The following is a 23,305-nucleotide window of genomic DNA, read 5'->3' as shown; positions in this document are numbered from 1 at the left end:
GTGTGTTTACAAGGGACAGGAAAAATGCATCGCCTTCTCTCTCAGAATTTCAGCTCTGCTGGGTGATCTATTGAGATCATTGGATGAATAGAAGCAATGTTGATTAAGTTACAAGAGTAGAATTGATTTGAATTGATTAAACTGGGTTAATGCGGCAGCCAGACTGGTAACTGGGAGTGGCCGCCAAGACCATATTACACCAGTCATTAAAAGACCTACATTGGCTCCCAGTAGGTTTCCAAGCACAATTCTAAGTGTTGGTGCTGACATTTAAAGCCCTAAACAGCCTCGGCCCAGTATACCTGGAGCGTCTCCACCCCCATTGTCCAGCCCGGACACTGAGGTCCAGCGCCGAGGGCCTTCTGCCAATTCCCTCACTGCGAGAAGCGAAACCACAGGGAACCAGGCAGAAGGCCTTCACAGTAGTGACGCCCTCCCATCAGATGTCAAGGAAATAAACAACTATCTGACTTTTAGAAGACATTTGAAGGCAGCCCTGTTTAGGGAAGTTTTTAACGTTTGAAGTTTTATTCTGTTTTTAGTGTTCTGTTGGGAGCTGACCAGAGCATTTGGGGAAACCCAGCCAGATGGGCGGGGTATAAATAATAAAATAATAATAATAATAATTATTATTATTATTATTATTATTATTATTATTATTATTATTATTACTATTATTATTATTAGCAATGCCCTTTCAAAGGATATCCTCTGAAGTTGTAGAGCAATTCCTGGCTTGTCCCTCTGATTTAAGTTGTCAAACACTGATTTCACAAATTTCATATTCTCTGTGTAATGCTGGAAGGCTGGGCTAGGGGGAGTCACCCAAAATCAGGGCAGGGCTTAAATAAATGGATAGGGGCAGACTTGCAGTAGAATCTGAAAATAAGAGTTTTTAGCAAGTGATGGGAGGAGCCAGGGCAGAAAGTGGGTGGAGCTAGGGGCAAGGTTGGGGCAGAATTTGGCAAGGAGGTTTGGGAGGAGCTAGTGTGGAATGTGGGTGGGGCTAAAGTGGAGTCAACAGAGAATGCAGCAAGTGGTGGGAGGAGCTAGTGTTGGATGTGGGCGTGGCTAGGGTGGAGTCAATGGAGGATCCAGCAGATGATGGGTGGAGCTAGTACATAATGTGGGCGTGGCTAGGGTGGAGTCAATAGAGGATCCAGCAATGGATGGGAGGAGCTACTGTAGAATGTGGGTGGGGCTAGGGACAAAATCTGACATGTGATGTGTGGAGTCTAGCAGAATCTCGAGTGTACTGGTTTTTCAGACCTCAAATAGGAACGTTGGTGTAGTTGTTGGTGGGACAATAACACACTGACTGGAGACTTTCTCCTTTCCTGGTTCCACCATTCCAAATATCTTACCACCCCATAAGTTTTTAACACAGGTTTCTTTTGGTTTGTGACTTTACCAGACACACTTCCAAACCCATTGCAGACACGGAGACCACGGAACGCCCCCTGCTCTGGTCCATGCAGTACTCTGTTGGGTAGCCTCCTTGAAGCCATCACCGCCATGGGTCTCCTGTCTATTTTCTCACCGCGTGGGGGTCGAAACAGGAAGAGAAAGAAGCCACCGGTCCCACGGGTGGTCAAGGACACCCTGGGCCGGTCCGTGACCCGTAGCGTGGGTGGCTTTGCCCTGGGCATGGTCCTCGCCACAGCCTATGGGGCAATGGTCATTTTTGTGCAGGGGTACAACATCTGGTACTGCCTTCTGTCGACCATCACCCTGGCCCTTGGTCTTGGCCTTGGCATGGCCTTCTCATGCAAAGTCCGTGTTACCGTCCTCCTCATGCTGCCCCAGATCTTCTCAAGTAAGTGTGGAAAAACCCAAGACAAGTGAAAATAATACAGTCCCCAGACAGAATTGGAGGCAGGCAGTAGGAAGTGGCTTCGTGAACCAGACAGAATCCACTATTTTGGGGAACGACCCAGAGCGAAAGCTGCTATTCTTTGGGGGCTATTCCTACCCCTAATACTGGTTACTTGAGAGAACAAGGGCTGTAGCTCGCTGGGCATAGCTGTCAACCATCCCTTATTTGGCGGGAAACTCCCTTATCCCAGCGCCATGTCCCGCTGCTGTCCCTTATTGATGATGTCCCTTAAATTTCCTGGGTTTCAAAGGAAGCAGCTCCTCTCCCTCCCTCCCTGCCGGCCAGGGAGGAGGGAGGCTCCAACTGTGTTGCTTGGCTGCGTTGCTCACCCAATAAGGAGCCTAAGAATGACTAGGGGGTGGAGCTTGCATGCCTTGTGCCGATCAAATCGGCCGCGTTGCCTGGGGACTCGCCTTTGCTCAGCGCATCCCAGCGGAGAGGTGACGGTGGTTTTCCTTGCTGCATCCCCTTTGCTGGGTTGCTGCGCTGTGGGAACCACCGCTTGAGGCTTCGTTTGGCTGCTGACTGGGCTTTCTGCCTTTGGCTCGGAGGGGCTCAGAAGTTGAACATAACTGTGCTGGGAAAATCCCTTATTTTGGCTGCTGATCCCTTATTTTCGAGGCTGCTGGTCCCTTATTTTCAAATCTGTAAGTTAACAGCTATGTCGCTGGGAGAGCATCTGCCTTGCACACACAAGGTCCCAGTTTCGATGCCTGGCATCTCCAGGTAGGCCTGAGAGGATACAGCTGCAAACAGCCACACTCCGCACTGCAACATTTTGTTGAAGCGCTTCACTCAGTGCTGTTGGCAGGGCCTAAGAACTGGCTGGCGACATACAGCTGCAATTCTGGGGCAGGAGGAGAAAGGCTTCCCTGAGAGGGACCCCACTCAGCCCCTGACGCTTTTCTATTCCGTCTCCCATCTCTATCGCCCCCTACAGAAGAAGGCAAGACCATGCTGTTGATCCTGGCATTCGGCTTGGCCATGGAGGGCCCCTTCGCCAACATCATCCGCAACTTCACCCGGTGCGCCGATGCCGTGTCGTGTGGCGCCGAGCTCGCCCTCAACCAGACGGCAGAAATGCTGCAGAGGGCCCGCGAGCCCCTGATCAGTGAGACGACGGGGTTTTGTTGCTGCTCTGCTTGCACCAGCCTTGCACTTTTATTCCTGGTTGGGTTGGAAGTGTATTTTTTGAAAGACAGGGGTTGCAAAAGACCTCTGTCCACAGGAGTTGAATGGGGCCCTCTGGGCCTCTCTGTCTGATACAGTGGTACCTCGGGTTAAGTACTTAATCCGTTCCGGAGGTCCGTTCTTAACCTGAAACTGTTCTTAACCTGAAGCACCACTTTAGCTAATGGGGCCTCCTGCTTCCGCCGCGCCGCCAGAGCACGATTTCTGTTCTTATCCTGAAGCAAAGTTCTTAACCTGAGGTATTATTTCTGGGTTAGCGGAGTCTGTAACCAGAAGCTTATGTAACCTGAAGCGTATGTAACCCGAGGTACCACTGTATAGCTATTTGCTCCGGTTGTTGGCTGGACTCCTTCCTTTATTCCGCAGGGACCCGCGGGCTCTGCCCGAGCTGGGTGAATGAGCAGCCTTGCACCTAGATTTTTCCGTAACACCAGACAGGGAAAGTGCTGGGTGTAGATGGCAAGGGGGAAATGCTCAGCACTTCCTCAGTGGTACACTGTACCACTGTACTCTGAATTCTCCCCAGGCCACGCCTCTTCTCCCTAGGCCCTGCCCCCTCAGCAGCCCAGGCCACGCCTTCTCCCCAGACCACGCCCCTCAGCAGCCCAACTTCGCACCCTCCTCAAGTGTTTTTTTCCTGACATGCTCCCTTGAGGAAGAAGAATGCCTCTTGCTTGCCTTAGTTGCGCTCTGCAAAGGAAATATTTACCTCCGTGTCCCCACCCACTTTTTGTCTCTGACATCGGCCACCACTAGTGTGTGGTTCCGCACAAATTTCTGGTGGAAAGATCTTGCCAGCTGCTCTGAGATCTTGTGATGAAGGACAGTATATATAAATCCAATAAATGAACAAATAACAAAATATAAATGAATCGTAGAATCACAGAATTGTACAGTTGGAAGACCCCTGAGGGGCATCTGGGTCAACCCCCTTGCCGTGTAGGAATCCTGCCCACAGACATCCCTACGTGGGCTCGAACCACCAACCTTCTGGTTAACAGTCAGACACACAATCAAACAACCCCCAGATGCATCCGGTAAACCCCAAAGCAGGACAGAGTGCAGCAGCACCAAACTGGTAATTCAGAGGCACACGAATGCCTCTTACATTGGAGCAGAACATCTCTACTGTGGCTGGTAGCAGTTGCTAGCCTCCGTGATGTTGCTGAATCCACTTTTAAAGCCATCTAAGTTGGTTGCCATCACTGCCTCCTTTTGGAGCATATTCCTTAGTTTCTGTGCTTATCTGTCCCGAATTTCCAGGCATTCAGCTCCCTTGGGTGCCCAACGGTGTTGACGAGGCAGCCTATCTACTTTCTCCATGCCAAACATCCTCATTAACCATTAACCGTCCTAACATGGGCTGGTGTAGGCTTGCCATACATCAGGAAAATTCCTGACACGTCTTGGTTTTTGGGTGTAAAAATGGCGTCAGAGGGGAATTTTGCTGAATTGGCAAAATGTCAGGGAAAACCTGGATATATGGTAACATGATGGAAAAAGCAGCGGAAACAGCTCAGAAAGCTTAGAATCACTATTTTTGGGTTAGGTTTCCCCCCCCAGAAAGCGCAGGAATTTTACTTTCTGAAATCTGGCAACCCTGGCTGATGGGAATTGGAGTCTAGCAGCTTTAGAACGGCACCACCACTGCCTACGCCTTCAGTCCTGGCACTGTTCTTGGCTCTTAATAGACACCAACAATATTAAAGGTGGGCTCTCTCCCCCAACATCTTCTGCCTAGATGCGCTACGAAAAATCAAGGACATCGCTCAGAAAGCAAAAGTGGTTGGTGACCGCGTCCGAAAGCTTTTCCGATCTGTCATGGACTCTGTACGGCACGTGGGTGAGTTTGCAGGGGCGCAGAATGGGTTGGGATGGAGGGGGGATGCGAGAAGCCAAGGAGATGGACTAAACGGGTTGTACCTTATAATAATTATTTATTAATTAAAGCCTGCCCATCTGGCTGGGTTTCCTATGGCATCACCTGTGGGATCAAATGAGAAGAGAGCTTTTGGCTAACCCCACCCTACCACAAGACAGGTAGTTTACCCACAGAGACTGTCATTATTACGATTATCATCCTCATCATCTTCGAATTACTAATCACATTCCAAACCGATTTACAGGTAATAAAAACTAAATGTAATAATAATAATATGTATTCGTTTGTTTATATACCAAAAGTCGCTTCGAGTTACCTTGGTAAAAAGAAGAAAAAGCAACCAATAAATTTAATAATAATAATAATAATTAATGCATCTATAACTCAAAGTGACCTATGGTATATAAACAAAGAAATGGTGTCAGGTTGGTCTCTCTGGGGAGAGCTTTCCGCAAGCAGAATTAAAAACAGACAAGCAAAGTGTACAGTTGTGATAAAGACCCATTTATCCAGCTGGAAAAACCTGCCAGGACAAAAATATATTCAGTTGTTTCCACGAAGTGCAGCTAGTGAGGGGCCTGTCATATCTGGACAGGGATACTGTTCCACAGGACAGGTACAGGCCCTCTAAAAGCCCTGCTCTGAGAGAGTGGATTTCTGAATTCTTTGAGATTTGCAGGAGAGACCCTGCTGCAACCGCAGTGATCTCCTGGATGTATAAGGGATAAGGCCGTCTCTCAAGTAACCTGGTCCTAAGCTGGAGAAGGACATATTATACCTTGAACTTTGTTAATGGAGAAATCTGAGGGCTCCCTTGGACAAAAAACCAAGGACACCAGCCGGGAATACCAGAGCAAAACAGCAGCCAGTAGGCTTGATCTTTATTGAAGACTGTCGCGACAGGACTCCCATCTGCCACAAGGTGGAACAAGATGGAAGCCCTGAACAAAAGACCCCAACTTTTATTGGGGACAAGGGTGGCGCTGTGGGTTAAACCACAGAGCCTAGGACTTGCTGATCGAAAGGTCGGCGGTTCGAATCCCCACAACGGGGTGAGCTCCCGTTGCTTGGTCCCTGCTCCTGCCCACCTAGCAGTTCGAAAGCACCCCTAAGTGCAAGTGCAAGTAGATAAATAGGGACCGCTTTATAGCGGGAAGGTAAACGGCGTTTCCGTGTGCGGCGCTGGTGATGGCTCGCCAGATGCAGCTTCATCACGCTGGCCACGTGACCCGGAAGTGACTTTGGACAGTGCCGGCTCCTGGCCTCTTGAGCGAGATGAACGCGCAACCCTGGAGTCGGTCACGACTGGCCCTGACGGGCAGGGGTACCTTTACCTTTAATCCTCCATGCTACACCCCTAGAACTACATCACAACTACATCATGACTACATCATTGACACATCACAAAAAGGAGGGTTCAGGGAGGAATTGTGGTGGTAACCTGAGTGTCTTGTCACCTGTCTGGTTCCTCCTTTCCTCCTCCCCATGATTACATTCCTGAGGACAAAGAGGAGTTCACTGTTTCCTGCCTCCAGAGGGAAGGGCTGGTCACTGTCCTTTGTTTCAGTCCGTACTGAATCCACTTCCATATGCAGGTCCTTTGTGAGTGTAATTATCTTCTGTCTAGGACCATCAAGGTTGGCATGCCAACTGGGTAGGGCTCACTGCGGATGTGTTGGTACGCTTGGGGATTATGGCTGCCTTGTGTCAAGTCTCCCCCTTTGATAGTCCTTCCTTCATGGTGTAAAATAAAAGTGGAACGGTACAGATCCGATGTACGGCTGATTTTTTATGAATTTATAACAGAAGTGTTGCATATGTTGTGCGTGAGTATGTGTGTGTGTCGTGTTTGTACAAACAATGATGGGTGTGTGTGTGTGTTCCTGCAACAGTTCCCCCACTGGCCCAGTGGAAGACTCGCCACGAATTCAAATCCTGCTAGCAGGGTGCTGCTGCACTCTGCACGTGCTCCAGACAGTCAAATTCACACTTTTCTTCTCTGCCCCTTCTTTCCATGCAGCTCACTGCCTGCGCAACGTGTGGTACTTCCTCCTCAACCTGGGCGAGGTCTGCAACGAGGAGATGGGCACCCCCTACCGGAAGTGCACCCGTCTCTTTGACAACGCCAAGGACACGTGCGAGCGGGCAGTCCCCTTCCTCTACTTCCTCTGCTCTGTCGTCCTGCTCTTCAAGTACCTCTGCGGCCTGGCTAATAGTGAGCATGATCTTTAACCCCTTGACCCTCCTGCCGCCCCTCCGATGGCTGCACTTGACCTCTGACACTAGGGCAGCGGTCAGTGGGATTCCCTTGTCTCCAGCCCTTCATCCCCAAATCTCTGACCCTTCGCTGGCTTTGTCACCACTTAGCGTGACCCCTGATCTCTCATCAACCTAGTCACTGCTGTGCTGGGCCCAGGGTTAACCCGAGTAACTCGGTCCAGGTCCGAGCCCAAATGCAAGGGTTCCTCAAGGGGTCAGTCCGACAGGGCCAAGGCAGCAAGCCAGACAAGGTCAAGCACAGGATCATAGGCAGGTTCTGGCAAACAGCAACCTTTGCGTATTTTTGGTGTATTTTCGAAGGATTGCGTTGGATTGTGATTTTGAGCTGTGTAGTATTTTTCTGAGAGAACTTCCTGGTAAGCGCATGGTCTTTTCTTCTATTGTGTAGTGGGGATTAAGCAACGCCCCCCCCCCTCAGAGTTCACAGTGACCCAAGGCAGTGAAGATTTGTTTTGTATTTCGAGATTTTGATTTTAGAATTTTGACAAATTTTTGAATTTTTTTCAAATTTTTGAATTCCAAGACGGCTAGAGCAGCTTCGGATAGTGACGCAGAACTAGGAATGCCTGTGCTAAATGAATACAATTTTGTGCAATTGAAGCAAACCGCTTTCTCTGGACTTTGTAAATTGCCTAGACGCATAACTACTGTCCTTGCTTCTAGCATTTCTTACTGGAGACGCAGCTCTCCCTCTGTGTTCCTCTCTTAAAAGACTGGTTGCTCCCGCAATCTGGGGCTGGGTCCAGCAGCCTTTTATCTCTGATGGGGGTAACGGCCGGTCCTGATCCCCCGGCGACTCATCTCCCTGTCTCGCCCAAAGGCGAGCACTCCTCCTGCGAGTACTCAGGTCTCTCCTTCTCTCAGACCTCAGTCTCTGCAGCTCGGGAGACGTCGGTGGGTTACTAGACCCAGAGGCTGCCTCAGCCTCTCCTGACCCAACAGGTAGTAGAGCAGCTGTAAGTGATGGCCCAGCTGAAGGCAACAAGGTCATCCCCGCATCTGGAGCCAGGGCAGGCTCAGGCCCCTGACTCGGCCCAGCTGGTGTTTGCTGCAGGGGAACCTGCGCAGACTGGGACTCTTCAGGATCAGGCCTCAGACTTGGTTCAGATGATGCCTGAGGCAAAGGATCCGGTGCAGACTTGAGTCTCCTCTGGTTCCGAGTCCGAGCCCGAGTCCCAGGCCATCACAACTACTTACTGTGACCTCTGACCTCTTGCTAGGCTAATCTCTGTTTAGCATGACTTAGGCCGTTAGCCTAGTCCTTGCCCAGTGTGACTCCTGACCCCTGACCCCTAGTTCACTTAGTTTCTGCTTAGCATGACCCCTGATCTATGACCTCTTCCGACTTTTCACTGCTTAGCATGGCTCCACATTAGTCTAGTCAATGTTTGTGACCTAACCAGCACAAACTATGCTTATTCAGGATAGACATGGCATAGCTCCTACAAGCCTGGTCACTATTTAGGATGACCCCTGACCTCTGGTCAGTTTCGTTTCTGCCTACCGGGACCCCTGGCCTTAATCAAAGTCCATGAACCAGCCTCTGAGCCCCTCGTCTACCTGCTTAACATTACCCTTGACCTCTCATGAGCCATGTCACTGCTTTGTGCAACCTCTGACCCCTTCGTCATCCTAGTGTGAGCCTTGACCACTGGTGTCTGTGGCAAATAGCTAGCATGACTCAGGTGCTTCTTCACCATCTCTGCACGGCCCCAGCCTCAAACACCGCCAGAGCTCAGCCCCAGAGTCCGACCAGACCAGACAGAGGTGGAATCTAGACACATTAAAAAGAAATGCTGTGAAAATGCTTTTAAAAAAATAAAATAAATTAAAATATATATTGCCAATAGCTCACCATCGCCATCTAGTGTCACATTTGTATAAGGCACTTAAAACACACTTAAAACGTTATGTTTGCAGCTGTATAGCTGTATCCAGAGAGATTCGCAGAAATCAGCCATTTAATAATATATTGTTGGGAGCTATTGTGGCAGGGGAGATTGGTGTGTTATGGTTGTGTTATGTGCTGGCAAGATACATGATTGCTGCAGTTCCTTGGCTTTTCAGGCCCTGATTAGCTGACAAAAGAAGGAATAGCAATACTAGCCTACCTTAGAGGGCTGTTGTATGTGGGTGAATGAGATAATAACATGCTTTGACCTCACTGAATTACTATATTAATGCTTAGGAGTATCAATATTGCTGTGACTGAGGCCAGCCAATGAATGTGTGTGCGGCTGAGAACTAGACCACCATGCCCTGCCCTCCTAATGGTCTTGTCTTTTCCCCCCACAGTCCTCCTGCTCTTCTGCATAATCCCACAGTACATAGCACCGTTCCTGCGCCACAAGGTTGTTGAGCGTGAGTGTGGAGAAAGTTTGGGGGATAAAACACCTGTCCAGTTCATGTCTGATCCAGCAGGGCTTTCCCTAAGTTTTTAAGTGGACACCTTTACTTATACATAGCATTTGGTACCCCAAAAGGCTTACAGAGCAGCCTACATACAATCAAAGCAAGGCAATCCCTACTCCTAGGCTTGCATTCTTAAATTATTATTTTTTTAAAGACACACAAGGTAAAAGGCACAGGGAGGGCAGAGGAAAACTAAAACCAAAACCCAGACACCGATTTCAAAACCAGTGTTCTCTAACGACCAAATGTGGGCACAGTTCAGAGGCAGGTGGTGCCTGGTGGAGCTGGACCTCCAACAAAGCTGATGGAATAAGCCTTCTGCTTTGTTTCTCTCGATGGGAGGGGAAGGGAGGCCAGATGAGGCTGTGCCGCCACAGCAGAGCCAGTGGGGTGAATTCTGCTTTCCATCTCTCATATTGAGACAGTTTTTATTGCATCATTACCACATCCTTTGCTCCCTGTGGCTTCCAGAGAAAGACTAACAGGCAACTCCCTTCAAGGTGGTGATTTGCAATCCAATACCCCTCACATGATCTAAGGTTAAACACTTGCGATAAAGCTAGCAGAGAACACCAGCAGTTAATTATCAACCTGTTAGAGCTCAGGGAGCTTCACTATGCTTCAGTGGAATATTCCAATGTTAAACCCTTAGTAATATACATACAGGGACGCAGGTGGCGCTGTGGGTTAAAGCCTCAGCGCCTAGGACTTGCCGATCGAAAGGTCGGCGGTTCGAATCCCTGTGGCGGGGTGCGCTCCCGCTGCTCGGTCCCAGCGCCTGCCAACCTAGCAGTTCGAAAGCACCTCCGGGTGCAAGTAGATAAATAGGGACCGCTTACCAGCGGGAAGGTAAACGGCGTTTCCGTGTGCGGCTCTGGCTCGCCAGAGCAGCGATGTCACGCTGGCCACGTGACCCGGAAGTGTCTTCAGACAGCGCTGGCCCCTGGCCTCTTGAGTGAGATGGGCGCACAACCCCAGAGTCTGTCAAGACTGGCCCGTACGGGCAGGGGTACCTTTACCTTTACCTTTAATATACATACAGGCATTCTCAGTTTCACTGTGCGATTAAACAGAGCCTTGTGGCTCTGTGAGTCGCCAAAACGTGACCTTTTAACAAAGCGATTCACGCCCCCGCTAGAGTTGTGGTATAAACGTAGCCACCCTTGTTCTCACACCCTGCCCTCCCCTCTCCCCCAATATGCACCACCAGCGGTCGTGGCTGTGCTGAACCGCGTGCGACACGAGTTCGAGTTCAACATCACAGCTGTGCACCACTACGACGTGACCGTCAATGCCAGCAAGAGCCTGTCCCAAGTCGCCTTTGACATCATGGAGGACGTCTCCAAGCGCCTGCAGCCTGCGAAGGAGGCTGTAGGGCTTTTTGGCTATATGTCTACCTTGGTCATTCTGTACCTCTACGTCAAGTGAGTCAGAGCAAGGAGGCAAAGAGGAGCGAGGAGCTTCTTTGCTATTCCTAAGGCAGGGCTAAGGAACCAGGCGGTGGTAGACTACAACTCCCATCATCCCTCACCATTGGCTTTAATAGCTGGGGCTGAGGGGAGATGGAGTCCAACAACCTCTGGAGGTTCACCTCTATAAGTTCCATTTGGCTAAACACCACTGCTAAGTTCAATTTGATATGTGATCCCTGATTGGTTGGGAGGACTGTGGCGTTTGCCCTCCTAGGTGTGTGACATCATACTGGGTTCATAAGGAAAGGGTTAACTGATTGTGAAATGACTAACCAATAGGAACCCAAGGGGAGGAGTTAGAGTTGTTAAGAAGTCAGTCTGGTGTTAGAGAAGAGAGGGAGAGGATAAGTCTGTGGGTTGGGCTAGTCTGATGTGAGAGAATCTGTTAAGAGGAGTCAGTCAAACAGTTGAGATAATCAGTCAGAAGGTATTAGGAAGGTATAGGCCGGTAAAGAAACTAAAGTTAAGAAACTGAGAAGAATATTTTCTGAGAAACCATAAACTTGTCAATACTTATAAAATAAATTTGTTTATTTGGTTGAATTTTAACAACTGTCCGGACTCAGTGTTTTGCCCGAGAGTAACGGGTTGGTAGGGGAAACAGGTGGCGCTGTGGGTTAAACCACAGAGCCTAGGACTTGCTGATCAGAAGGTCGGCGGTTCGAATCCCCGTTGCACGGTCCCTGCTCCTGCCAACCTAGCAGTTCGAAAGCACACCAAAAAGTCCAAGTAGAAAAATAGGTACCACTCCGGCAGGAAGGTAAACGGCGTTTCCGTGTGCTGCTCTGGTTCACCAGAAGCGGCTTAGTCCTGCTGGCCACATGACCCGGAAGCTGTACGCCGGCTCCCTCGGCCAATAAAGCGAGATGAGCGCCGCAACCACAGAGTCGGCCACGACTGGACCTAATGGTCAGGGGTCCCTTTACCTTTACCTTTAATGGGCTGGTGGCAGTGGGGAAGCGAGCACAGTGGTGGCACAGGAATCAATAGACTGTTAAACGTCCAGGGACCCTGTGTGATCGCCACAAGGACATTTAGACCATGTGCTGCAAATTGCAGGAGAACAGAGTGTTTTTGTGCTCGGGTCCCACTGTGAGAGCAGGGTGTTGGGCTAGATGGGCCATTCGCCTGTTCCAGCAGCGATCTTCTTATACTTGCTGAGCTAACCTATCAGCCTTTCTCATGTGAAAGCAACACGGAAATGTCTGTTTATTGACTTCAACAGGGCTCTGCTGTACCGGAAGCATTATTTGCACGAGGACAGTTTTGACAACATCTTCATCACCAAGCCGTTCTTGGAGATGGATGCAATGAGGAGGAAGAACAAGAAGCCCACGGTCCTGCCGTTGTCTGCGAAGGAGTGTACCAAGTACATCCGTCCAAGTAAGGCAGCAGCTCTAGAAAGATCCAGCTTGGATATTCTGGCCTCCGGAAATTATTCACTAAAATGAGAGGTGTTGGGTGGAAACATGAAATTGTATGCTGCAGGGAACGAGGCAGAGGGCCTTCTCAGTAGTGGCGCCTTCCCTGTGGAATGCCCTTCCATCAGATAAATAGGAGAACTACACAACTTTTAGAAACAGATAGGTAGCCGTGTTGGTCTGCCATAGTCAAAACAAAACAAATTTCCTTCCAGTAGCACCTTAAAGACCAACTAAGTTAGTTCTTGGTATGAGCTTTCGTGTGCATTCACCACCTTATACCGTAAACCAACTGACCGACAAACATATCTACATGCCTCTAGCTACCATCCCAAACATCCCAAACAGTCCATTGTATATAGCCAGGCACTACGTTACAGCCGCATCTGTTCCAATTCTACAGACAGAGACTCTCACCTAAGAGATCTACAGCAAACCTTTTTAGAACTAAAATACCCAGCAGATGAAGTTAGACAACAGATCAACAGAGCCAGACTGATACCCAGAGAGAACTTGCTGCAAGACAGACCCAAAAAAGAAAATAACAGAACACCTGTGTATCTGAAGAAGTGTGCATGCACACGAAAGCTCATACCAAGAACTAACTTAGTTGGTCTTTAAGGTGCTACTGGAAGGAAATTTGTTTTGTTACAACTTTTAGAAGACGTCTGAAGGCCGCCCCGTATCGGGAAGTTTTTAATGTTTGACATTTCATTATGTTTTTATGTGTGTTGGAAGCCACCCAGAGTGGCCGGGGCAACTGAACCAGATGGGCAGGGTATTATTATTATTATTATTATTATTATTATTATTATTATTATTACTACTACTATTATTAATGCATTACACACCAAGGCCCCATCTTCACTGTACAGTCATACCTCGGGCTGCAAACGTGATCCGTGAGGGAGGCATGTTCGCAACCTGCAGTGTTCGCAGCCTGAAGCGCCGCATCTGCGCATGCATGTGACGCTATTCACTGCTTCTGCGCATGCACGTGATGTCATTTCGTGTTTCTGTGTATGCGCGAGCGCCGAAACCCGGAAGTAACCCGTTCCGGTACTTCCGGGTTCAGTGTGGTCTGCAACCTGAAATCGCACAACCTGCAGCGTTCATAACCCAAGGTATGACTGTCCATTTAAAGCAGTACCATACCACCTTAAACAGCATAGCTCCACCCCCAATAATCATGGGAAATGTAGTGTGTTAAGGTTGCTACACACAATGTCAATTTCCAAAGTTTAGCTCAGTGAGGGGAATAGGGAGGTCTCCTAATCATTCTCAGCACCCCGGACAGACTACAGCTCCCAGAATTCCTTGGGGGGAAGGATGGTGGTTTAAAGGGACACCGTAGTGCTTTAAATGGTGTGAATGTGGCCCTGAGTCCACCCAGCCGCTATTGCTTCCTCCTCTGCAGCCTCGCTCATATTGCCCCGCAAAGAGCAACTCCGCTACACGCTGGCCATCGTCTCCCTCTTCCGCCAACTGACCCTTGCTGTCCTGCTAATCATCGCCGATTTTTCCGTCTTCTGGCTGTTGGACTTGGTGCGATATCTGCTGCATGGAGAAATCGTTGCAAGAGGTAACAGAACTGGTGGGATGGTGGTCTGTTGTGCAGCCTGCCAAAAGAGTACAAAGGTGGATCTGTTTTTGCACCAATTATGGGTGGAGATTGGGATTCAGACATAATAGCTACTGTTCAGATCAGGGCCTGAGCCGCGTCTCCCCGCAGCCCCCGTGACGATGAGCGTCAGTGTCAACGGGACGGGCTACACCGGCGAGATGTACCGCGACATGGTCTCGGCCTTCGAGGTCCTGCAGAGGGGCAACGTCAGCGTGCTGTCCCGGAAATGTCGCCTGCGCCCGGCGGAGCCCGATTACGACGGCTACATCACCATTGGTAACTGGGGGGACTGGGAAAGGCTTCCTCCCCGGTGGGGGCTGGTGCTGCCTTTGGGGACTGGTAGGGCTGGAGGTCCAACACTAGGTGGAGCCAGAGCCACCCTCTCACTATATATAAGGGTCTGGTGACTTCTGTTTCAGTGTATCTGAAGAAGTGTGCATGCACACGAAAGCTCATAGCAATAACTAACTTAGTTGGTCTCTAAGGTGCGCAGGTGGCACTGTGGGTTAACCCACAGAGCCTAGGACTTGCTGATCAGAAGGTCGGTAGTTCGAATCCCCGCGACGGGGTGAGCTCCCGTTGCTCGGTCCCTGCTAATGCCCACCTAGCAGTTCGAAAGCACGTCAAAGTGCAAGTAGATAAATAGGTACCACTCTGGCAGGAAGGTAAACGGCGTTTCCGTGTGCTGCTCTGGTTCGCCAGAAGTGGCTTAGTCATGCTGGCCACATGACCCGGAAGCTGTACACCGGCTCCCTCGGCCAATAAAGCGAGATGAGCGCCACAACCCCAGAGTCGGCAAAGAATGGACCTAGTGGTCAGGGGTCCCTTTACCTTTACTTTAAGAGTCTGCCAGCTCTGCAGGCAAGGACGCCACAACGGGGCTTTCCACAGGGGTGCCGCAGAAAGAATGTAGTTGGTCAAGGGATCCGTGAACCCCATAAGGTTGAGAACCTCTGCTGTCGCGTGATTGCTGATGGGCGCTGAGAGGGCACGGGGAGGCCAGCAGTAGGTGGCACCAGAGACAGCCAGAGCCATTCTATGACTGGTTGTGGGAGGGGAAGCCTTAAGGTTGTGGGCTGGAGCAACCTTCACCACCTGGCGCCCTCAAGATGTTTTGAACTACATCTCCCATCAGCCCCAGGCAGCCGGGCCATTGTGGACTACAAGTTCCATCAGTCAACAGCCACGCTGCCCAGGGCTGATGGGGAGTTGTAGTCCAAAACATCTGGAAGGTGCCAGCCAGGTTGGTGAAAGGCGGACTTGAAAGGTCCCGATGGGATTTTGCGGCCACAAGTCCAGCTGCAAGGTAGACTTGGCCTCCAACGTCAGGGAAGAAACTTGATGGGGGATACAGATGTTTAAGCTGCATCGCTCAGAAGAAAGCACGCCAGGAACTTCATAACAGTGAAGTTGGTGAAGATTGACGTTTTCATCCCCCCCAAAAGTTTTTGATTTGAGTTCCTACTGAAATGCGGCTGCATTTTAATGTTGCATTTTAATCTTTTTTTAAGTTGTATTTCAATCAAGTGCTTTTATAGCGGTGTTAACTGCCTTGAGCCCGGTCTTGGCTGGGGAGGGCGGGGTATAAATAAAATTTAATAATAATAATAAGTGGCAGTGGCGTAGCGTGGGGGGTGCAGGGGGGGGCCAGCCGCACCGGGCGCAACATCTGAGGGTTAGGGTTAGGGGGCGCAAATCCACGGGTTAAAGGGCGCAAATTCACAGGTTAGGGGGCGCAAATTCACAGGTTAGGGGGCACAAATTACTTGCCTTGCCCCGGGTGCTGACAACCCACGCTACGCCACTGATAAGTGGCAAAGTGGAGGAGAGGGAGATTCCCTGAACTGCTGTGGTCCATGGAATCGCCCATTAAAAGCTCAAAGCTCTGCACCAGCCTCTTGTGGCTGCTTCTGGAATTGCACAGTGCAGGAAATGTTCCGCAAGGGTACCACAGTGCAACGGGGTGTTAGGGGAGAGGATAGTACTTCTGGCGGGGGACACATCGGGCTCCTTCTGGGCTAGTTTGTCCACCTTGGGTCCCCACCCTGCACCCAGCTCTCACCTGTGGCTCCTAGAAGCTGTCAGCATGAGATGGCGGCCACACCCCAGGGAACAGCTTCGACTGACAGGCTGAACCAAGTGAAGGGAGCCAATGGGTCACAAACCCTGGGTGAGTTAGGGAATGCCCCTGCGTGTGAAGACAGGCTCTGAAGGATTGAGTGGACAAGACCAGGAATGGGCCCAGCGGTCAAGAAGGTGATTTCTGCACCTGCTGTAGAGGGAAGTGAGGGGCAGGTGGGGCTCGTCCACCTGGGAAGGGAGCCCACCTAGGAGAAGGAAAACTCTGATTGCCATGGTCTGGTTCACGGGCGAGCAAAGTCCCGGCTGGGGACATCGGGACTGGGGGCAAGATGGCGGGGTGGGAGCAGGAAGGAGAGTCAGGAAGCCAAGAGTCCGAGGGTCAGAGAGCCAGGAATCAAGAAGCCAAGGGTCCGAGGATCAAGAAGCAAGGAGTCACAAAGTCAGGGGTCCGAGGATCAAGAAGCAAGGAGTCACAAAGTCAGGGGTCCGAGGATCAAGAAGCAAGGAGTCAAGGAACCAAACGCAGCAAGGCAGGGAGCGTGTTGCTGTGGCAAAGAGCCAAAGGGAAATGCTGACCTTATATCCCTTCCCGGCACTTGCCACCAGGTGCTGTGAGTTACCAATCGGCCTCACCTGTGTGGCCACACCTTGCCTCTTCAGAACAAACTTAGGAAGGCCCCAGTTCTGCAAAGTCCTACAGGTCACAGGGCCTGGCTGCTGCACACACTCCTGACACTGATCCCAAACCTTTGCTGCCTTGTGGGATATCTTCGAGGGAAGAAAAGGCTCAGGAGCAAACCCTGCACAAATCTGGAGTGGAGTCCCTGAGATGGTTGGATGGCGCCTTGTAAGCCTCCTTCCGGCAAGGGGGCTTAACAAACCACAGTTCCCAGGATTCACCAAGTGATAGAAGAGTGTGGGGCAGTGGTTAGAGTGTCGGGCTAGGACCGAGGGGAGACCAGGGTTCAAATCCCTACTTGGCCATGAAGCTCACTGGGGGACCTTGGGGCAGTCGCTGCCTCTCAGCCTAACCCGCCTCGCAGGGTTGATGTGGGGATTAACTGAAGAGAACCATGCACGCCCTGGGGGTGGGGGAGAATGGATCTAAATGTGCCAAGTAGGTAGATAATTAAGTGGTGTTGCTTCTTCATGCCTCCCAACCACCCGTCTCCCAGGTCTCATGTACGGCGTCTGTTTCTTCATTGCCATCTTCGGTACCTACATACAGCGCCTGCGGCGGGTCGTGTGTGCTTGGTACTATCCCTCGCGTGAACAGGTGAGTGACTACACACACACACACACACACACCCTTGGATCGGGGAGGAATTTAGCTTCAGGTAGGCTAATAAGCGGGTGGTCTAAACCACTGAGCCCAGGGCTTGCCGATCAGAAGGTCGGCGGTTCGAATCCCCGTGACGGGGTGAGCGCCAGTTCCTCGGTCCCTGCTCCTGCCAACCTAGCAGTTTGAAAGCACACCAGTGCAAGTAGATAAATAGGTACTGCTCCAGCGGGAAGGTAAACGGCATTTTGGTACGCTGCTCTGGTTCGCCAGAAGCGGCTTAGTCATGCTGGCCACGTGACCCAGAAGCTGTACGCCGGCTCCCTCGTTCAGTAAAGTGAGATGAGCGCCGCAATCCCAGAGTCGTCCGCGACTTGACTTAATGGTTAGGGGTCCTTTACCTTACCTTTACAGTGGTACCTCAGGTTAAGTACTTAATTCGTTCCGGAGGTCCGTTCTTAACCTGAAACTGAAACCCCACTTTAGCTAATGGGGCCTCCCACTGCCGCCGCTCCGCTGCTAACAATTTATGTTCTCATCCTGAAGCAAAGTTCTTAACCCAAGGTACTATTTCTGGGTTAGCGAAGTCTGTCACCTGAAGCGTATGTAACCCAAGGTACCACTGTAGTTGAAATTCCTGCATTGGAGGGGTTACCCTAGATCAGTGGTGCCCAAACTTTTTTCAAAGTGGGCCAGATTTGATGAAGTGAAGGGCTGCGGGGGCCAAACAAAGTTGTTGAGGTTTTTTAGGATTTTAACCCAGGAAATAAACTATCATAGGGGCCAGATTAAGCCAACCGGTGGGCCGGATTAGGCCCCCAAAACAGACTTTGAACATGCCTGCAGTAGATGATGCTTGGGGGGTCCCTTGCAACGCTAACCACAACACCCCCTCTGAGCCACCTGACCACCTCAACTCTGGTCTTTTCTGCATGCAGCCTTCACCCCAACTAATTCCCTGGGCGCCTGGTCTCCCACTCATCCCAGTGATCCTATTTCCCCTCAACGATCCTTTAGGAGCGTACCTGTTACCTCTACAACACCATCCTGACTCGAAGGACGGGGCTGGCCCAAGCCGTGTTAAAGGCCGTGAGGAACCGCTCCGCAGACGGGGGCCACACCAACATTTTGTTGGTCCTCGCAGCTAAGTAAGCCCCCAAACCTTTTCCAGACAATGGAAGGAAAGAGTTGTAGTCTATGATGGTTGTGCCAGCAGGGGCTGATGGGAGCTGCAGTCAAAAACATTGGACAAACAATTGTGTCGTTGTCGTCATCAGAAATACTCTCCATCCGATATCCTTTTTCTTCTGGCCAGGGCACAGGAAATAAAACCTATCCATCATCCTACACTTGAGAATTATATTTTCAGGACACACTCTAGTTGTGATTCTGATTTGTTTCACACTGATTTTAATGCTTTATTTTATACTGGTGTCACCTGCCCAGGGCCCTTCTGGTAAAGGACAGGTGGTACTAATAGGGTTGAGGAAGCTGTGGCCAGTAGCAGCTGGGATGCTTGAATGAGGGTGGTATATATATATCAAAACAACGACGTTTCACCTGCGCACAGATCAAAGCAGAGACTGGTGGTGCTTTTGCAGAATCTTGACCTACAGTGCATTGTGTTTGTGTGCGTGTGAAAGAGACATCCCTCATGGGTCTCCTCCACAGGTCTCGGCTGTGCTCGTGGCTGGTCAAGAAACTGGGCGTCCACGAGTCCTACTGCATGGGCTGCGGGAAGATCCGCAAGGACACGGACAGTGAGGACTTTGTCACCTGCAGTTCGCAGGGATGCCGAGGTTGGAAGCCGGGGCGGGGCGAGGGAGGCTGTGGGGCAAAGGCGAGGCCCAGAATGGCTGTAAAAGGAGGGTGGAGTAGATCACGTTGTGCAGGATGGAGCTACTGGAGGCTGCCGCAGGAGTGGGCACCCGCAGGCCCAGAAGGCTGATGCAGGCCTCCAAGCCTCTGTATCTGGAGCGCTCCCAGGCCACAGCCTTCACCAAGCCCGTTCCTGACCCTCCTTGCATGTTCTTGCCTGGCCAGACTGTGTCCTTGAACTCTGATCCTGTTTCTCACTTGCTCGGACGGAGACTAGAGAGCCGGGCGGGGTGCGTGGCAATGAGGGTAGGAACTAGCTTGTTGTAACAGGTGAAATTTATACCCTTTGCTCTGTCCACTTTTAGTTAAGTATTTTTATTTATTTACTTGATTTTGGCTGTGGCGGGGGGGGGCGGTGCGGCAGCGGGCTACGCCCATGTCTTGAGCTGAAAAAGTTTCCGTATGTAACCCTTGGGATTCTCTCCCAGAAAATCTGTACGGCAGTAGTGGGAAAACACAGTCCAGGAGGCCAAATGCGGCCCTCCAAGCCGGTCTGCCTGGCCCTCAGGACTCTCCCCAGGCCACACCCCCATCCTTGGCCACACCCCTTCTCTCCAGGCCACACCCCTCACTTGCCTTGCCTTCACACCCTGATCTTGCCTGGATAAGAGTACAGAGAGGGGTGTGTGGAAATTGAACCACCTTATATTGCTCCTCCCACTCTGCCATTGCTCCTCCCACCTTTGTTTCTGGCCCCGCCCACTCTGAGGGTTGATAAAGGTATCCCAGCCTGGCTCCCCTTACGCCACATGACTCTCCCCATCCCTTCTCCACAGGTATCTACTGTCCGGACTGCTACAAACTCCTGGACAACATGTGCTCCATCTGCATGGCGCCCTTAACCTACCAGGGAGACATGGACGAGGAGGTGTGAGTGAGAAACTTCGTGATTCCATCGTCCTCACTTTGGGGGCACCCTAGTAAATAATGCCAGCCTCTCTAGAAGCTAATTCTACAGCGCCTCTCCACGCAGGCAGGCAAAGAAGAGTGATGAAATGATTTAGAGCTTACAGTTCGTTGGTGCTGAAACCAGGGCAAAGGAACTGTGGCGTAGTGGTTAGAGCACTGGGGTAGGGTCTGGCAGTGGAGTAGTGGGGCTGTTGCCCTGGGTGCAAAATTGGGGGCGGCAAAATTTCAAAAGAAAAAAAAAACATATTGATTTTTTTAAAAAAATCAAGCAGTGTAAAATTTTCATGAAACTAATAATAACAATAAAATAAACAGCCCCTGACCTCCCCGCAGCTTCCTTCTCCCCACAGGGAAGACCCTTCTCTGCTGCTGCCATCTGGCCCTGACAGGAACCACGGGTTACGGGGCGCAATACTTGCCTTGCCCCAGGTACTGGCAACCATCGCTACGCTACTGGGGCCTGGGAGACCAGGGTTCAAATCCCCACTCTGCCACGATGTTTCCTGGGTGACCCGGCCTGTCACAGCCTCTCAGCCTAACCTACCTCATAGAATTGTAGAATCGCAGAGTTGGGACCATGAGGGACATCTAATCCAACCGCTGGCAATCCAGGAATCTTTCGCCCAACGTGGGGCTCAAACCCACAATTCTGAGGTTGTGAGTCTCATGCTCTACCGACTGAGCTATTGAGGAGCGTATGCCGCCTTGAGCTCCCTCTCATTTTTAGATATGGATGTAAAAATAAAAACAAAAAAACCTGCCCATCATAGAAAGTCACCTCACATCAAGTGGGGTCCCTCTTGGCCAGTATTGGCTCTTGAGACTTTGGGGCAGGGTGCCTTCCCCAGAGATGCCAGGGGGTCAAACCTGAACCCCCCCCTGCATGCAGCGCAGGTGCTCCGCTCACTGAGCCACACAGCCCTTTGCTTTCATCCAGGGATTCCAGTGACGAAGAGGCCATGGCTCTGTGGACCAAGGCAGTGCAGGCGCTCAGCGGGTCGCCGGACAAGGAACGCCAGAAGCAGCGGCGACTGCTGAAGGCGCGGATCGAGCGGGCCGTGAAAGGGCGCGGGGGCTGCCGCCGATTACCCCCCGAACTGGCCAAGAAGATCCTGGAGCAGCTGAAGGAGCAGGAAGGGAGCAGCAGCAGCAGCGAAGAAGACAATGACGATGACACATCTAGCAGCTCTGAGGAAGATGGCTCCTCAGAGTCGACATCCAGGTGAGGGCAAGGCATCGTGGGAAGGTACCTTACCACACTGTTTGCTCAATACTGTCTACACCATGGGTAGGCAAACTAAGGCCCGGGGGCCAGATCCAGCCCAATTGCCTTCTAAATCTGGCCCACGGACGGTCCGGGAACCAGCGTGTTTTTACATGAGTAGAATGTGCCCTTTTATTTAAAATGTACCTCTGGGTTATTGGTAGGGCCTGCCTGGTGTTTTTACATGAGTAGAATGTGCCCTTTTCTTTAAAATGCATCTCTGGGTGATTTGTAGGGCATAGAAATTCGTTCATATTTTTTCTTCAAAATATAGTCCGGCCCCCCACAAGGTCTGAGGGACAGTGGACCGGCCCCCTGCTAAAAAAGTTTGCTGACCTCTGCTGTAGCCCTTTCTTCTCCTGCTATTATCTCGCAAGGTGGCAGAGGTTTAGCACCAGAGTTTTCCTTCTCCTAGATTCTTCCTTCTCCTCCTATGGGTAGGCAAACTAAGGTCCAGGGGCTGGATCCGGCCCAATTGCCTTCTAAATCCTGCCCACAGATGGACTGGGAATCAGCGTGTTTTTACATGAGTAGAATGTGTACTTTTATTTAAAATAAATGCATCTCTGGGTTATTTGTGGGGCATAGGAATTCGTTCATTTTTTCTCCTTCAAAATATAGTCCGCCCCCCCCCCCCACAAGGTCTGAGGGACAGTGGACCAGCCCCCTGCTGAAAAAGTTTGCTGAGTCCTGGTCTACACTGACTGGCAGCAGTTCTCTTGCAGCCCACTGGGGCGCTGGCACCTGGGAGCTCCAGCTTTGGGGACTTGTCCCTAGAGATAAAACTTAAGATCCCAGTCCTCAGGGTTTGGGACTGATCAAAACAGTAACACAGGAAGCTGCCTTCTGCAGAGCCAGACCGTTGCTTCATCTAGCTCAGGATGTCCCGCACTGGCAAGCAGTGGCTTTTCATGGGTTCAGATAGGGAGTCTATCCTAGCCTGGCTTGGAGATGCCAGGAATGAACTTGGGACTTTCTGTACCCAAAGCAGAGCCACCATTGTTCATCCCAAACACTGTTTTGTGCCCATAGCAGCTGTGGGACACACACACAGTCAACCGGCGGCACTGTGGCCCAGCCAGGTGGCATGCCAAGGCCGCAACTGCACCTGTTGAATTCTTGCCTGCCGGACAGCTCGTAACAGCAGAGAATACCCCAGGGATGGGGAGCTTCAGACCTTCCAGGTGTTGTTGGATGCCATGGGGGAAGTTGTGTGCATAGTTGTAGCAGCCTCTAACATCTGCACAACTGGAATGCTCCGCCCAATGTGCCTCTGGCTCTGCCCCCCCCCACATGCCCCCCCAGAAGGTGGTGTGAGAGGCAAACCTTGACCCAAAGAGTAAAAAAAAAAACCCCTCATCTTCTCGCTTGTCTTTTGTCTATTTCTTAAAATTATTCTGCCAAGATTGTCTCATTTTTAAGATGTCCCTTTGTGAGCAGCTTCGAGCACCTCAGGCGAGCGGGAAAAGTGAGGCTATGAAACCACTTAAAATTAAATGAGATCTCCTATATCACCCATCCCTTTCTCCCTGCCTTCCAGCAGCCTCGATTTCGGCTACCAGAAGGAAGTGGAGACCAGCAGCGGCGAGGAGCTGGAGGAGGTGAAAAGCGAGAAGAGGTCTGCCCCAAAAAAGTAGGGAGCGAGACAGAGAATGAGGCTCTGCCACCTCCCTTAAAGAGAGGAAGTATGTATGGCAATAAATTAGGTATCAGTGCCTTCTATTTTCAATATACA

At 50.9% G+C, this 23,305-nt stretch overlaps 1 protein-coding gene across 5 annotated transcripts; it reads left to right on the top strand.

Moving 5' to 3' along the window:
- Positions 1–57: 57 nt before the first annotated feature.
- Positions 58–23,305, top strand: DCST2 (DC-STAMP domain containing 2). Of its 5 annotated transcripts, none has more exons than XM_081891440.1 (15): positions 58–230; positions 2,817–2,987; positions 4,809–4,910; positions 6,970–7,164; positions 9,525–9,590; positions 10,852–11,065; positions 12,339–12,496; positions 13,952–14,116; positions 14,267–14,434; positions 17,416–17,516; positions 18,537–18,667; positions 19,191–19,318; positions 20,174–20,267; positions 21,244–21,528; positions 23,111–23,305. In XM_081891440.1, the coding sequence occupies exons 2-15, from the start codon at positions 2,831–2,833 to the stop codon at positions 23,205–23,207; spliced, it is 2,061 nt and encodes a 686-aa protein (XP_081747566.1). In that variant the 5' UTR covers positions 58–230; positions 2,817–2,830; the 3' UTR covers positions 23,208–23,305. The 5 variants fall into 5 exon arrangements, with proteins under 5 accessions (XP_081747566.1, XP_081747567.1, XP_081747564.1 ...); XM_081891438.1 differs by lacking the exon at positions 58–230 and adding an exon at positions 1,182–1,816 and having other exon boundaries at positions 23,114–23,305; XM_081891437.1 differs by lacking the exon at positions 58–230 and adding an exon at positions 1,184–1,816.

Source organism: Podarcis melisellensis (assembly GCF_964234715.1).
Source record: "Podarcis melisellensis genome assembly, chromosome: 16".
NCBI lineage: Eukaryota > Metazoa > Chordata > Lepidosauria > Squamata > Lacertidae > Podarcis > Podarcis melisellensis.
This window is presented reverse-complemented; position numbering and strand designations above follow the sequence as displayed.